General features: G+C 40.1%; 1 protein-coding gene and 1 long non-coding RNA gene across 7 annotated transcripts in view; one reads left to right on the top strand and one right to left on the bottom strand.

Annotated features, from left to right (window-relative positions):
* Positions 1-12515, bottom strand: part of LOC106028453 (uncharacterized) — a 53037-nt gene that overhangs the window by 22461 nt on the left and 18061 nt on the right. The window contains exon 3 of the long non-coding RNA XR_002792125.2: positions 4585-4675. This is a non-coding gene — a long non-coding RNA (uncharacterized LOC106028453). The remainder of the gene's footprint in view (positions 1-4584; positions 4676-12515) is intronic.
* Positions 1-12515, top strand: part of Frmd4b (FERM domain containing 4B) — a 334677-nt gene that overhangs the window by 313035 nt on the left and 9127 nt on the right. For all 6 annotated transcript variants that reach the window (XM_063260238.1, XM_063260235.1, XM_063260237.1 and 3 more), the window contains 7 exons: positions 67-200; positions 293-412; positions 1343-1559; positions 5431-5484; positions 6953-7100; positions 9891-10010; positions 11432-12246. In XM_063260238.1, coding sequence (XP_063116308.1) covers positions 67-200; positions 293-412; positions 1343-1559; positions 5431-5484; positions 6953-7100; positions 9891-10010; positions 11432-12246 — 1608 coding nt within the window. The remainder of the gene's footprint in view (positions 1-66; positions 201-292; positions 413-1342; positions 1560-5430; positions 5485-6952; positions 7101-9890; positions 10011-11431; positions 12247-12515) is intronic.

Here is a 12515-nt window from a genome sequence, read left to right as displayed (position 1 = left end):
TCCTTTGTCCATCCCAAAGGAAGGAAACATGCTTTGCGTAAACCTCCCACCCCTCCCCCACGGCAGGTTCTCAAGACTCAGAAGTCAGTGAAGAGCAGAAGCGGGAGAAAATCCTGGAGCTCAAGAAGAAGGAGAAAGTGTTACAAGAAAAACTCTTAAAAAAAGTTGAGGAGCTGAAGAAGATCTGTTTGCGTGAGGCTGTGAGTGTCCTCGATTCTGGGGTTCTTCAGCTTGTGTTGGACAGCTGTGGCCTGGGTCAGTTGTGAGCTCTTGACCCTGTCCTGTTTTACAGGAGCTCACAGGCAAAATGCCAAAGGAATATCCGCTGAATGTCGGCGAGAAGCCGCCTCAGGTCAGGAGGCGCGTGGGGACCGCGTTCAAGTTAGATGACAACTTGTTGCCAAGTGAAGAGGTATGAGCACCAGCACTGAGCCTTTCTGTGAACCACGAGACAGAAACTGTACTCCCCAAATCACAGAGGGCCTTAAAGGAACCCTAAATGTTTATAAGCTGAGCAACAGTATTGTAAGAATTAAGAACATCAGCCTAAGTTAAGAACATTCCTTTACTTATAACTCAAGTAGCTTTTTGTAAATAGCTTAATCTCTCTAAAGTCTCATTTATGAGGTTTCAGTTTTTCCATCTGTAAAATGGAAATAAGGGTATAACTTTCCTACAAGGAATGTGATGAATATTAAATGCTATAATACATGATAACTTAGTTAAAAATTTTGACAATCGGCCAATGCACGCTTATACATGGTTCTTGTACAAATGTTGTTATAGAAAACAAAAGCTGTGTCTTCCAGTAATAGAGTGAGCTTTGTAATGTTGAGTGCTCCCCTGTGTACCTAGATGTGTGCTGTGCAATACGCAATATCAGGTCATCTTCAGCACCTGTTATAAGATGGGTACTATCTTCCTTTTACAAATAAAAAAACTGCAGCATTAAAAAAATTCACTAGTAATCAGTGTCATGTAACCATGAACTACTAGAAAAAGAATCAAACCCAGATTTATCTCTCTAATGCTGTGCTTATCAATATAGCGTCCTGTGCCCATCAGTCTTAAGAATCTGTCCTTGGAAACTATGATCTGCAGCCAGGGAACTGCATGAATGAAAAATCATTTTCTTCTTTAAGAAAGGAAGAGATTGGGGTAATGAAAAGTTCAAGCTAAGATGGGTAAAGAGTATCTAATCTTCTTGAAAAGTGTTTGAGATATCCCTGCATTAGAACTTAGACTTTATTCTAAAGAGCATCCAATTCAAGAATACACAAGAAATTTTGTTATTCAATACTTGAGAGAGTGATTGTAAAACAATATCATTGTAAAAATGCAGGATCCAGCTTTACAAGAACTGGAGAGCAATTTTCTAATACAGCAAAAACTGGTTGAAGCTGCAAAGAAACTTGCCAATGAGCCAGACCTTTGCAAAACTGTGAAGAAGAAACGAAAGCAAGATTACATAGATGCGGTGAGAAAGCTCCAGGACATTGAAAATGCAATAAATGAATACCGAATTCGATGTGGAAAGAAACCCAGCCAGAAAGCAACAGGTATTTTACCAAGTTAGAAAAAAGTTACGATTTTTGTGAGTCCTATTGTCAGTACTCTTGATGACAGCATGTACTATTTCTAAGCCTGCTCATTTGATGAAAGATAGAAGAAAGCTAAGGATAAAAAGTGAGTCTCTTAGGATAATAATGGCTTGGAATTTCAGTCTTGTAAGTATGTAAACTTAATTATCAGTTTCACTGTTGTAATACTACACTGTTGGTTTACTCTAATTTTCTGGATGACGCACTTTCACTATCATAGTTCATAATAAGACAGATTCACTTTTAGTTGGGTTGAAGTCATTGCCAAAAATAGTATCAGCGCAACATATTGAGAGAGCTGAGCCTGCTCCCATAGTTCATGAAGGTTTTTTGTTTTTGTTTTTGTTTTTTTTTGGTACCGGGGATCGAACTCATGCACACTGTGGCAAAGCAGGTGCTTATGCCACTGAGCTTAATCTCCAGCCCCTTGTAAAGGTTTTTAATGCAGCAGAACGTGCATTTTCATAAGGGCTTATCCCTCTGTAGACAAAGAAGGCTAAAGACTTATCCTTCCATGTGGATAGGGATAAGCTCAAAATTACTGTCATTTAAGGAAGCTGTTTAAAGACATGGATAGAAATATTATAGAGAGCTAAGTTAGGTAGCAATATAGTAGATAGTCAAACAGGACTGTGCTCTCTAGATTGTCAGTGCAGGAGGTAAAAATGCATCAGCACTGTGGCTGGAGGTGCATTTCAAGATTAAAGTCACAATGGCTAGTTTTACATACTTTCCTAAGGAATGATCGGAGACCTAGGATTAATGGTATCACCCTTTTGAGATTTCCCATTATCTCATTAGAGGTGGGTTATCCTGACCTACTATGACTAAGGCTAAGACTAAAACTAAGACTTCTAAAGACTAAAGAAAATTTACCATTGATTATTGACCAAGGTTAATGATGTCATTCATGTACCCTTGCTACCATTAGATCAATATTACCTAAGGGACTATCCTTGCAGTCTTATTGATCATAATAATTGACCCATGTTGTACTTGCCTCGTGATTTTGCTCTATAAAACTTTCTTTGAGAGGTGGGCTCATTAGCAACCCATTTGGAACTCTTCCTGTCTCTCAAGAGGTGTTCCTGTTCCCTAGTACCCCACTTCTATTCCATATTCCTTTTCTCCAATAGATTTTCCTACTCTTAAAAAAATCAGGAAATGATCATGATATAACATGGCCTGTGGAAAGGTGAAATACAGCATCAGAACCACAGTGCGATCCAACTTTGAGAAATATTTCAAACCCTAATAGCTGTCATTTAAGTAACTTAATTTGCTTAATACCCCTCTGTATTTTCAGATTCTCAATATCATGTAACCATAATTTTTATATCTGGCAAAAAAGGAAGCCAAGAGACCTCATTTAGGGAGAATTTAAGTGCAGCTTGGCTTAGCTGTATATTGACATGGTTTTCGGCCCTTGTTGTTGATTAAAATATGGTTACATTCTTTGATTTCAAGATTTCATTTTTTGTTCACATTTTAACATTTATGAAATTGAGATAATTCTCATACAGGGTGGTGTGTTACAATCGTAATTGGCAGTCCTTTTTCTACTGCAGCATAAAATAATTACACATCTTAGATTTGATGAAATATGGTAACTAGGCTTAAAATACACTCAGGTTTAGGACATAGGATCTGCAGTTCAGTGATACAGCTTTTGGAAAAAGAATGTACAGACATCAACACACAAGTGTTAGTCAACTACAGCTGGAGAATTTTGGGTGGCTTTGGCTCTAAATGTGCAGCCCAGCTGGCCTTGGCAACGGTTATATTCTCAGCCTACAGAGATGAGTGATTAACAGCAAACTTAACGTTCATGGCCATTTGTTGTAGCTCATTCATCCTCAAACCGCGCAAGATTCTAGTGCGCTCCTTTTCAGTGACTGACATTTGGATAGCAGATGGTGTCAATGTGCAAGCAGATATTGGATAGATTTTTTAAGCGTGCCCAACAGCTGACTACACTGGCATCTCGCCTTCAGCCTCCACTGTGTGTCTAATGAAGAGATGGTTCACCCAGCCCTGCTACAGATTAACATGTGCCTTCATGCTGGCTAGGCAGCTTACACTGGGTGTCATGTTTGCCTGCAACCTTTGGCCAATACTGAGTATAGAATGATGTGTGAAAACCTATCAACACATCTGAGATGCCCTTTTTTACTAAATACTGTGTATTATTTAACATTTAATGGGAACCAGTAATACCCAGAGCATTATGAATGTCATTTCTAACCAGAGCAGTAAGTATCGCTCACAGAAGTAAGGGTATTAGTAATATTTATTGAGTATTTGTCATGTGCCAGCAGCTGGGCCAGGCTCTTCACATCATTATTTCATTTAATGATTCACCTCAGCACTCTCTGATAGGTGCTGTTGTAATCCCCATTTTGAAGCTGAGCCAAATGATGCTTAAGTGAAGAAATTTGCACTCACAGCCAATACATGGCAAAAACAAGGGCCTGCACTCCCCACCCCAACACTTTCTGCAGATCTGAGCCCTCACACGTGCTAGGCAAATGCTTTACCACTGAGTTACATTTCTGGCCTTTTTTGTTATTTATTTTGAGTCAAGGTGTCACTAAGTTGCCCAGGCTGCATTTGAACTTGTAATCCTCTTGCTTCAGCCTCCTAAGTAGCTGGGACTAGAGGTGTGCCTGGCTAAAACCAATGTTTAAACCCAGGTCTTCCTCTTCTGTGGTTCTTAACTAGGGGCAGTCTTGTTGTCCAGAAATATCTGACAATATTTACAGGCATTTTCGATTGTAAAAACTGAGGATGGGGTTACTACTGATCCTACAGTGCATAAGACAGCTGTCCAGCGCAGAGAATTACCCATTCCCAAGGGCCAGTGGTGCCACCACTGAAAAAGCCTGGTCTCACTGGAAGGCTCAGACAGCACAAAATGAGTACCTGCTATTAACTTCAGGCTCTTTTCTCTCTGAGGGATCAAAAATAAGCAAGCGGTACTCACAGTTGATTCTCAAATGAGGCTCCAAGTGAGTTTCATGTAGCATTTCATGTTTACGACAAAAATGGCATCATTTTTCATTCCAGTAGGTTGGCTGTAAGTTAAAAACATAGAGGGCAAAGTTTTCTTTCAGTGTAAAGGACACATTGCAAAGCTTTTTAGAACCCGAACTCCCAGACTACCTCTTCCATTTTGTTACGATTCACTATCTATTTCTCTTTCTTTGTTTTTTTTTTTTTTTTTTTTGTTTGTTTGTTTTTTTTTTGGTACTGGGGATCATGACCTTAGGCTTGCCAGGAAGCACTTATGCCACTGTGCCAAATCCCTGGCCCTATCTCTTCCATTTTAAGGACACAGTCAGCGCCCATTATCCTTGCCTTTCACATCGACACATTTAACCAACCTCAGATGGAAGATATTCGGGGGTTTGCCTCATCAGACTTTTTTTTCTATTGTTCCCTAAATACCCAACGTAACAACTAGTCAGACACCATTTACATCGTAGTGGATGTTACAAGTAATCCTGAAATATTTAAAGTAGACAGGAATGTGCAAACATGACGCAATTTCATATAAGGGACTTGAGCATCCCTGGAGGGGTCCTGGAGCCAACCTGACACAGGGGCTGAGGGAGCACTGTGATCCATGGTAATGTGTGTACAATATGTAAGTACACACATATGTAAGTACTCAGCAGTAAATGAGTCAATCCTTGCAACAGTTTATTATTCTTAATGTACTGTAATTAATTATACTTATCTAAATGAAAATAAAATGCACCCCACTGAAAATTGCTTCACTGAGCTCACACCAGTGATGTAAATGCACATTGATACTTTTTATTCACAGAAGACATCATCCCATCAGAGAGCAGCTCCTTGTCTGACACCACCTATGATGATCGTAAGTGCTAACTTCTCTTTTGATTTAAATATTTTAAGTATTCTGAAATACTAAGATAATATTTGAGTACAGCCTACTTGGTTTTATTTTGGAAAAAGCAGAATAAACTAACATGTAATAAAATAACTTACGCAAAATATTTAGGAAAGGAGATGTATAATTTACCATCAACTCCATTTAACTCAGTGTTAAGAACAGGACCATCCAAATCACATTACTTCAGGGAATGAGAAAACCACAGCATCAGTAAGCCTCCCTGAGAATTTTAAGGCTCTGTAATTGTGTGTGTGTGTGTGTGTGTGTGTGTGTGTGTGTGTGTGTGTGTAACTGGGCACTGGGTCTTCTTACAGAGCTACATCTGCAGACCTTTTTTTTTTTTTGAGACAGGTACTAAATTGCTTAGACTGGGCTTGAACTTGTGATCCTCTTGACTCAGCCTCCCACAGCACTGGGATTGCAGGCATATGCCATCATGTTTAGCTTTTTTTTTTTAAAAAAAATCTTCTTAAACTAATTATAAACTCGCAGAGAACTGTACTAATAACACAGAATCCTTCACTTTTCCAGTGGTGATATTTTACATATTTGGAGTCTAGTATCAAAACCAGGAAACTATTCTCTAGATTTAGATTATCACTGTTTTCAGGAGAGCGTGGAATTTATTTTATTTTCTGTCAAAAGAAAGTCACATTCTATAAATTGGGTTACATGGCATCTTGTCATTTTACACAGGTAGATTCCATTTCGTGTGGGAACTGGTTTCATTATCAAGTGACTCAGTATTTCTTTGTAGTCTTTGATGCTTAGCTGAGTTGGTGAACTATGTGATGCGATTCAAAGAATTCCAGGAAGCTGCCACCTCCCAGCCCCCCACCCCTGCTTTACCTTCCCCTGAGTTTTATGGTGCATAAAATTCTGCCGTTTCAGAATTCTTCCTGTGGGCAGAGGCTTGGTCATGCTTGGCACTCTCTTTGAAAATGCAAATATCCGTGGTAGAATTAACAAGTACAGGATGATGCAGCATAAATCAGCTGCTTCACTCTTGGTGACAGGATGAGGCTGTAGCACACAAACCTAAGGACAGAAATGACCTGCCTTTTTGCTCTTGGCCTTTGGCATTTTAGGGATTTTTGTTAATTAACATTTAAAAGATGGTCTCTCTCTCTCTCTCTCTCTCTCTCTCTCTCTCTCTCTCTCTCTCTCTCACACACACACACACACACACACACCCCTCCGTAAGTCCCTTCCTATTGAATTGACAAAAGTCACTTCTAACAGGGAAGAGTATTCAGTAATGTCTTTATCTAGAGTATAAAATGTAAAAAGTAATTTCTGGAAAGCTATGTGTGTCTGAAAACATTGTCTTTGGAAGAACACATTATCAAATCTTCCAGTTTCTTTTTTTGAGATATTGGTAAGGCATTAATTTACTTATTTATGTATCCATCCATTTGTTTACTTTTTTCAGCCAATGATGCCTTCAGTCCTGCTGGGCAGCGACCTAGTTCAGTACCCCATTCTCCAAGAATTCTTCCCCCCAAGTCTCTGGGTATTGAGCGAATTCATTTCAGAAAGTCGTCCATCAGTGAACAGCTTGGGGACACCAGGCAGTCCAGGTGAGATGCATCTTGCTTTGTTTTTTTTTTTTTTGTTTTTTTTTTTGTTGTTGTTTTTTTTGTACTAGGGATCGAATTCATGACCTGGTGCTTGCAAGTGAGATGTATCTTAATAAGGTGAGTGCCTCACAGTGAGCAAATCTTCCCTCCCAAATGATGACAGACGTGTTTTTATTCTTTCAAAAGATATTCTTTCATAAAACTGAGGCATAGGAACTGACCCAGAGATTTGTTGTTGACAGCAAGTGGAAATATTAAAAGGTCTTTTTTTTTTCTTAAATATTCAGTTCTTTCCTTGATTTTAAAGTCAGTTTGATTTATGAAGTTTTACGGACACTGTTGTCATCTGGAACTGGGTAGTGTGTTACCCAGTTTTGCATTACTATTTCAAAATACCTAAAATAAATGATAAGGAAGAAATATTTATTTTGGCTGTTACACATTGTTCGGTTTGATCTGTTGGCTCTGTCACCTTTGAGTCTGTGACAAGGCAAAACATGTGATGGCTGGGAAGTTAAAAGACAGAGGAAGAAGACCCCAACTTCCTCTTCAAGGGTGCGTCCCCAGTGGCCTAACGTCCTCCCACCAGACCACCTCCTGGGGTATCTAGTTGAAATGCTCAAAGGAAAACTTCCATGAAATATTAATTAAAAAGTTTTTTAAAATTTTTAAAAATTAATGAAATAAATAGTATTTAAGTATCAAAAATATACCCACTGACATCAATGTCATAATAATAATAATGAAATGAAATTCACATCTATCGATGTGCCAGGTGCTGTTGGAAGCGTTTCTATGTGTATTAAAAATGAAATTCCCAACACAACCCTGATAAGTATTCTGTCTGCCATTACTATGTAATACACTGAGGACCAAAATCCATGAATAACTTCTTTTATATATCCTAAGTATAGGAGTCAACCTTTATACTTAGGTTGATTCCAGAGATCCTGATACGAGTTTAGACAAAATGTTAGTATTTAGCCAATAAATTATCTCACAATTAAAAGATTACTCGGATTAAATAAATTTTTACTTAATGAAAATGTCATGAAATTTTATATTTCTAATTTGGCAAAGACCAGTTAAAACTTTCTCACATTATCAGGCCTGGTTTATGGGTTAGCACTTGGAAACTTTTCCCTGAAACAGCAGAGATCCAAAGGACTGGCATGCATGTGCTATCTGATCTAATTAAAAGTCAATTCAGCTGAAAATTCAGTTCCCCAGTTGTGCTAACCACATATCAAGAGCCCTCTGTGACTTGTGGCTGTCCTGCTGGGCAGCACAGAAATGGAACATTGCAGTCACAGCGGAAAGTCCTATCAGAGAACGCCAAGCAAGTGTGTTTATTATACCAGGGAAAGCAAAGCTGTCCCAGCAAAAGGAAGAGTTATAAATGGGAATCATTATGTTAAAAATTATTATTCCTCCTTTCCAGGAGCTTAAGATGGATTTGCTTTTTGATCCAGCAGTTTCACGCGTAGGAATCTTTACTATTGAGTTCATTCCCTAATGACAGCATTGCCAGTCCTTCACTGTTCACACTGGTGACGAATGGAAACAGCCTAAATGCACAATTAAGGTTAAAAACCATCCGGTGGAATGATGTGTAGTAATTAAAGTAACACTATAGGCAAATGTTAGGCAGTATGACACATTAGATTCACATTGTATCGATAGGAAATACACATACAGTAAGATCTCAGTTTTTATTATTAAAAATGTATAGAAGCTTGTCAGTATCTATGCTTACAAAAATGTACAAAAGCATTCAGTATTACATCTGAGGCTATATCTGAGATTTTGGACACCTAAATTTTTATTTTGAACTTTTTTTTTTGTCTTTTTCATTTTTATCAGTACCAGGGATCGAACTCACAATTGCCTGCTTGCAAGGCAGGCGCTTATGCCGCTGAGCTAAATCCCCAGCCCCTATTTTGAACTTTTCTATAATAAATATGACTCACCTTTGTAACAAGTAGAATTTTGTTTGGAAGGTTCCTTTTGGGTTGAGAGGTTGTGCCAGAGACAGAACTCAGAGCCGCGTGTTTGCTAAGCATGTGCTCTACCAAAAAGTCACTCCCTCAGCCCCTTAGAAAGGTACTTTAATTTTTTAAAAAATTAAACATAAGTCGTCTTCTCACAATACTGAAAAATGAACAAAAGGATTTAAGGAAGTTGCTAGTCCAAGGGCCAGCAAACAACAGTCCAGGGACCAGACCAGTTTCAGTATTATTTGTGATCCAAGACTGCTTTTTATATTTTTAAATAGTTGGGGAGGAGAAATCAACAGCCATAATACTTATGACATGTGAAAATTACATGAAATTGACATTTTGGTATCCAGGAATAAGATTGTATTCACATTCACTGACACATTATGTATGGCTACTTTTGTACTGTAACAAGGACAGAGTTAAGTAGTAGCTTACACTGACCACCTAACCTTCAAAGCCAACAATATTTATTATTAGAATATTTTTAAATGATTTTCTGGTCCCTATTTGCTTTCAGCCTACAGTGTTTTATTTAGTTCACTATTTTACAAAAATCTTCCATTTTTTTCCTACATATTTATGATCCAGAGTCAGACTACAAATACTTCCCCTAAAGTTCATCTAGGAGCCAGCAGGATTCTAACCCATGGAGACCCCTTTGGCATCTTTCTCCTTACCCACCCTTTCTATCAGCTTCCACTAAATTTCTTATAGGCTGATGACAAGGTTACCAGAGGAGCTGAGAGACTCACTGTTTCTTGAATTCTTTTTTTGTTTTCCTTTATCACAGAGAAATGCTGTCAACGCATAGCAGCCCTTACAAAACCCTGGAGAGGCGGCCCCAGGGTGGACGGAGCATGCCCACCACGCCGGTCCTCACCCGCAACGCCTACAGCAGTAGCCACTTGGAGTAAGAGCTTTCTGCCTTCGTCTTTGGATCTCTTGATTTGGGCTTTGAGCATTTCTCTTATTTTGTTTTTTTTTTTTTTTTTAGAAATCATTTTAAGTGACTCTTTGTGACTTAAAGTGACTCTTATTCTTCCATACATTCAAATATACATCACATACAGTTTGAATACATGGGCAAAGGAAATACATTTGTCCAGGTGTATATTGGATTGTTAGTAATTTCCCCAAGAAGATATTACTATTCATTATTCAATGGTGAGGATAAAGAGAATAACAGCGATCTTTAATGTGTTTACTGAGCACTGTGCTACATGTTTTATACATGCTATGTTATTTAATCCCCGTCATGACCCTTGTGTGAATTGATTACTAGGTACTATCTTTATCCCATTTTACAAAGAGGGAAGCAAGATTCTGAAAGGTCGGATATGTTGCCCTAAATTGGGCATGGTGACTCACACCTATAATCCTAGCACTTGGTGGGGTGAGGCAAGAGAGTTATAAATTTGATATTTTCCTGGGACTAACTACCAAGTTGAAGGCAACCTTGGACTACAATGGCAAGATCTGTCAAAAAAAAAAAGAAAAAAAAGATATGATGGGACATTGCTATAATTCCAGCATGCTGGGAAACTAGGGCAGGAATTTTGTAAGTTCTGTCCCAGCCTGGGCACTTCAGCCACTTAGCTATAAATAAATAAATGGCTGGGGATGTGGCATAATGCTAAGGCCCTGGGTTTAATCACCAGTACTCCTAAATGAATAAGAAATCTTGCCCCAGATCAGACAGCTGGAAAAAGACAGAGTCATGATTCACAGAGATACCTGGGGCTCCAAGGTCCACACTATGCTCCATCGTGCAATGTTACCTCCACTCAGCCTAATTTTCCTTAAGGACCCTCCAAAGACCCAACAGATGATGTTTTCAGGCTTTGAGTCTGGTCAAGGGAAACCATTTTTGTCTTCCCTGCCCTCGAGGAATGATTTGGTTTGCATGCCTGAAAGTGCCTTGTTCTTTCTCATTTTGTCTGCGGTGAAGAACTCCGTGGCCTCCAGCACATTATTTGGACCCAGGGGTTCTTATGCACTGTCAGCCTTGGAAGCTTTAAGAAATCCTCTTGCACCTTAGCAGCCATGAAATCATTTGACATGGTATTCTCCTCTCCTCCCGGGATCCTCCTTTCCCTCTTTTTTTTTTTTCAAATCGGTACCAGAGATCGAACTCAGGACCAACTGCTTGCAAAGCAGGTGCTTATGCCACTGAGCTAAATCCCCAGCCCCTAAAAAAATTTTTTTCATTTTATCGGTACTGGGATCAAACTCATGACCATATGCTTGCAAGGCAAGCGCTTATGCTGCTGAGCTAAATCTCCAGCCCCTTTCCCTCTTTTCATGTCCACATTTGCTTTTCTCCTCTTGCAGACCTGAATCTGCATCTCAGCACTGCCGCCAGCGGAGTGGGAGCCTCGAGTCCCAGTCCCACCTGCTCTCCGAGATGGACGAGAAGCCATTTTTCTCCCTCTCCAAATCCCAAAGAAGCAGCAGCACCGAGATCCTGGATGATGGGTCTTCCTACACCAGCCAGTCCAGCACCGAGTATTACTGTGTGACTCCCGCTGCCTCTGCTGGACCCTATTACACCACCCAGACTCTGGACACACGTGCCAGGGGCCGGAGGAGGTCTAGAAAACAGAATGTTGCTACTTCCAATTCAGGAAGCATGCCCAACCTGGCACAGAAAGATAGTGTGAGGAACGGGGTCTACTCAAAGGGTCAGGAGCCACCCTCTTGTAGTTACTATATCTCTGGTTATGCGCCATATGCAGAGTGTGACCTTTATTATGGTGGTGGCTATGTCTACGAGAATGACACTGAGGGACAGTATAGTGTCAATCCTTCCTACAGATCCTCAGCCCACTATGGATATGACCGCCCAAGGGACTATAGCAGATCCTTCCATGAAGACGAGGTGGACCGCGTGCCCCACAACCCGTATGCAACTCTGCGGCTGCCCAGGAAGGCTGCTGTGAAATCTGAGCACATCACCAAAAACATCCACAAGGCCTTAGTTGCGGAGCACCTCCGTGGCTGGTACCAGCGGGCCTCTGGGCAGAAGGATCAGGGGCACAGCCCACAGACTAGCTTTGACTCTGACAGAGGATCCCAGAGATGCCTGGGGTTTGCCGGGTTGCAGGTGGCCTGTTCGCCAAGCAGCCGAGCGTCTTCCTACTCTTCAGGTAAGGCAATTGTGAAAGCACCTGACACCTGGAGTTAATTTACATCAGCCAGCCACCTTTCCAGGCCACCTGGAAAGGCCACTCCTTTCCAGGATCCTGAAACCTGTGCCCAAGCCCAGAAGAGCAGTAGCCATTCAGCTGCACCACAGTAAGAACTGCCAACTTGAAAAGTTCTCTCCAAATTTCAAAAAATATAGGGTGTGTGAGTCTAGTGACACAAAGTATAGATTCAGGTATAACAAACATTTACTAAGCCCCTGCTGTGTATG

This window comes from Cavia porcellus, unplaced genomic scaffold (genome assembly GCF_034190915.1).
Source record: "Cavia porcellus strain 051 isolate PalLab524CR breed Dunkin Hartley unplaced genomic scaffold, mCavPor4.1 scaffold_13, whole genome shotgun sequence".
Lineage (NCBI taxonomy): Eukaryota > Metazoa > Chordata > Mammalia > Rodentia > Caviidae > Cavia > Cavia porcellus.
This window is presented reverse-complemented; position numbering and strand designations above follow the sequence as displayed.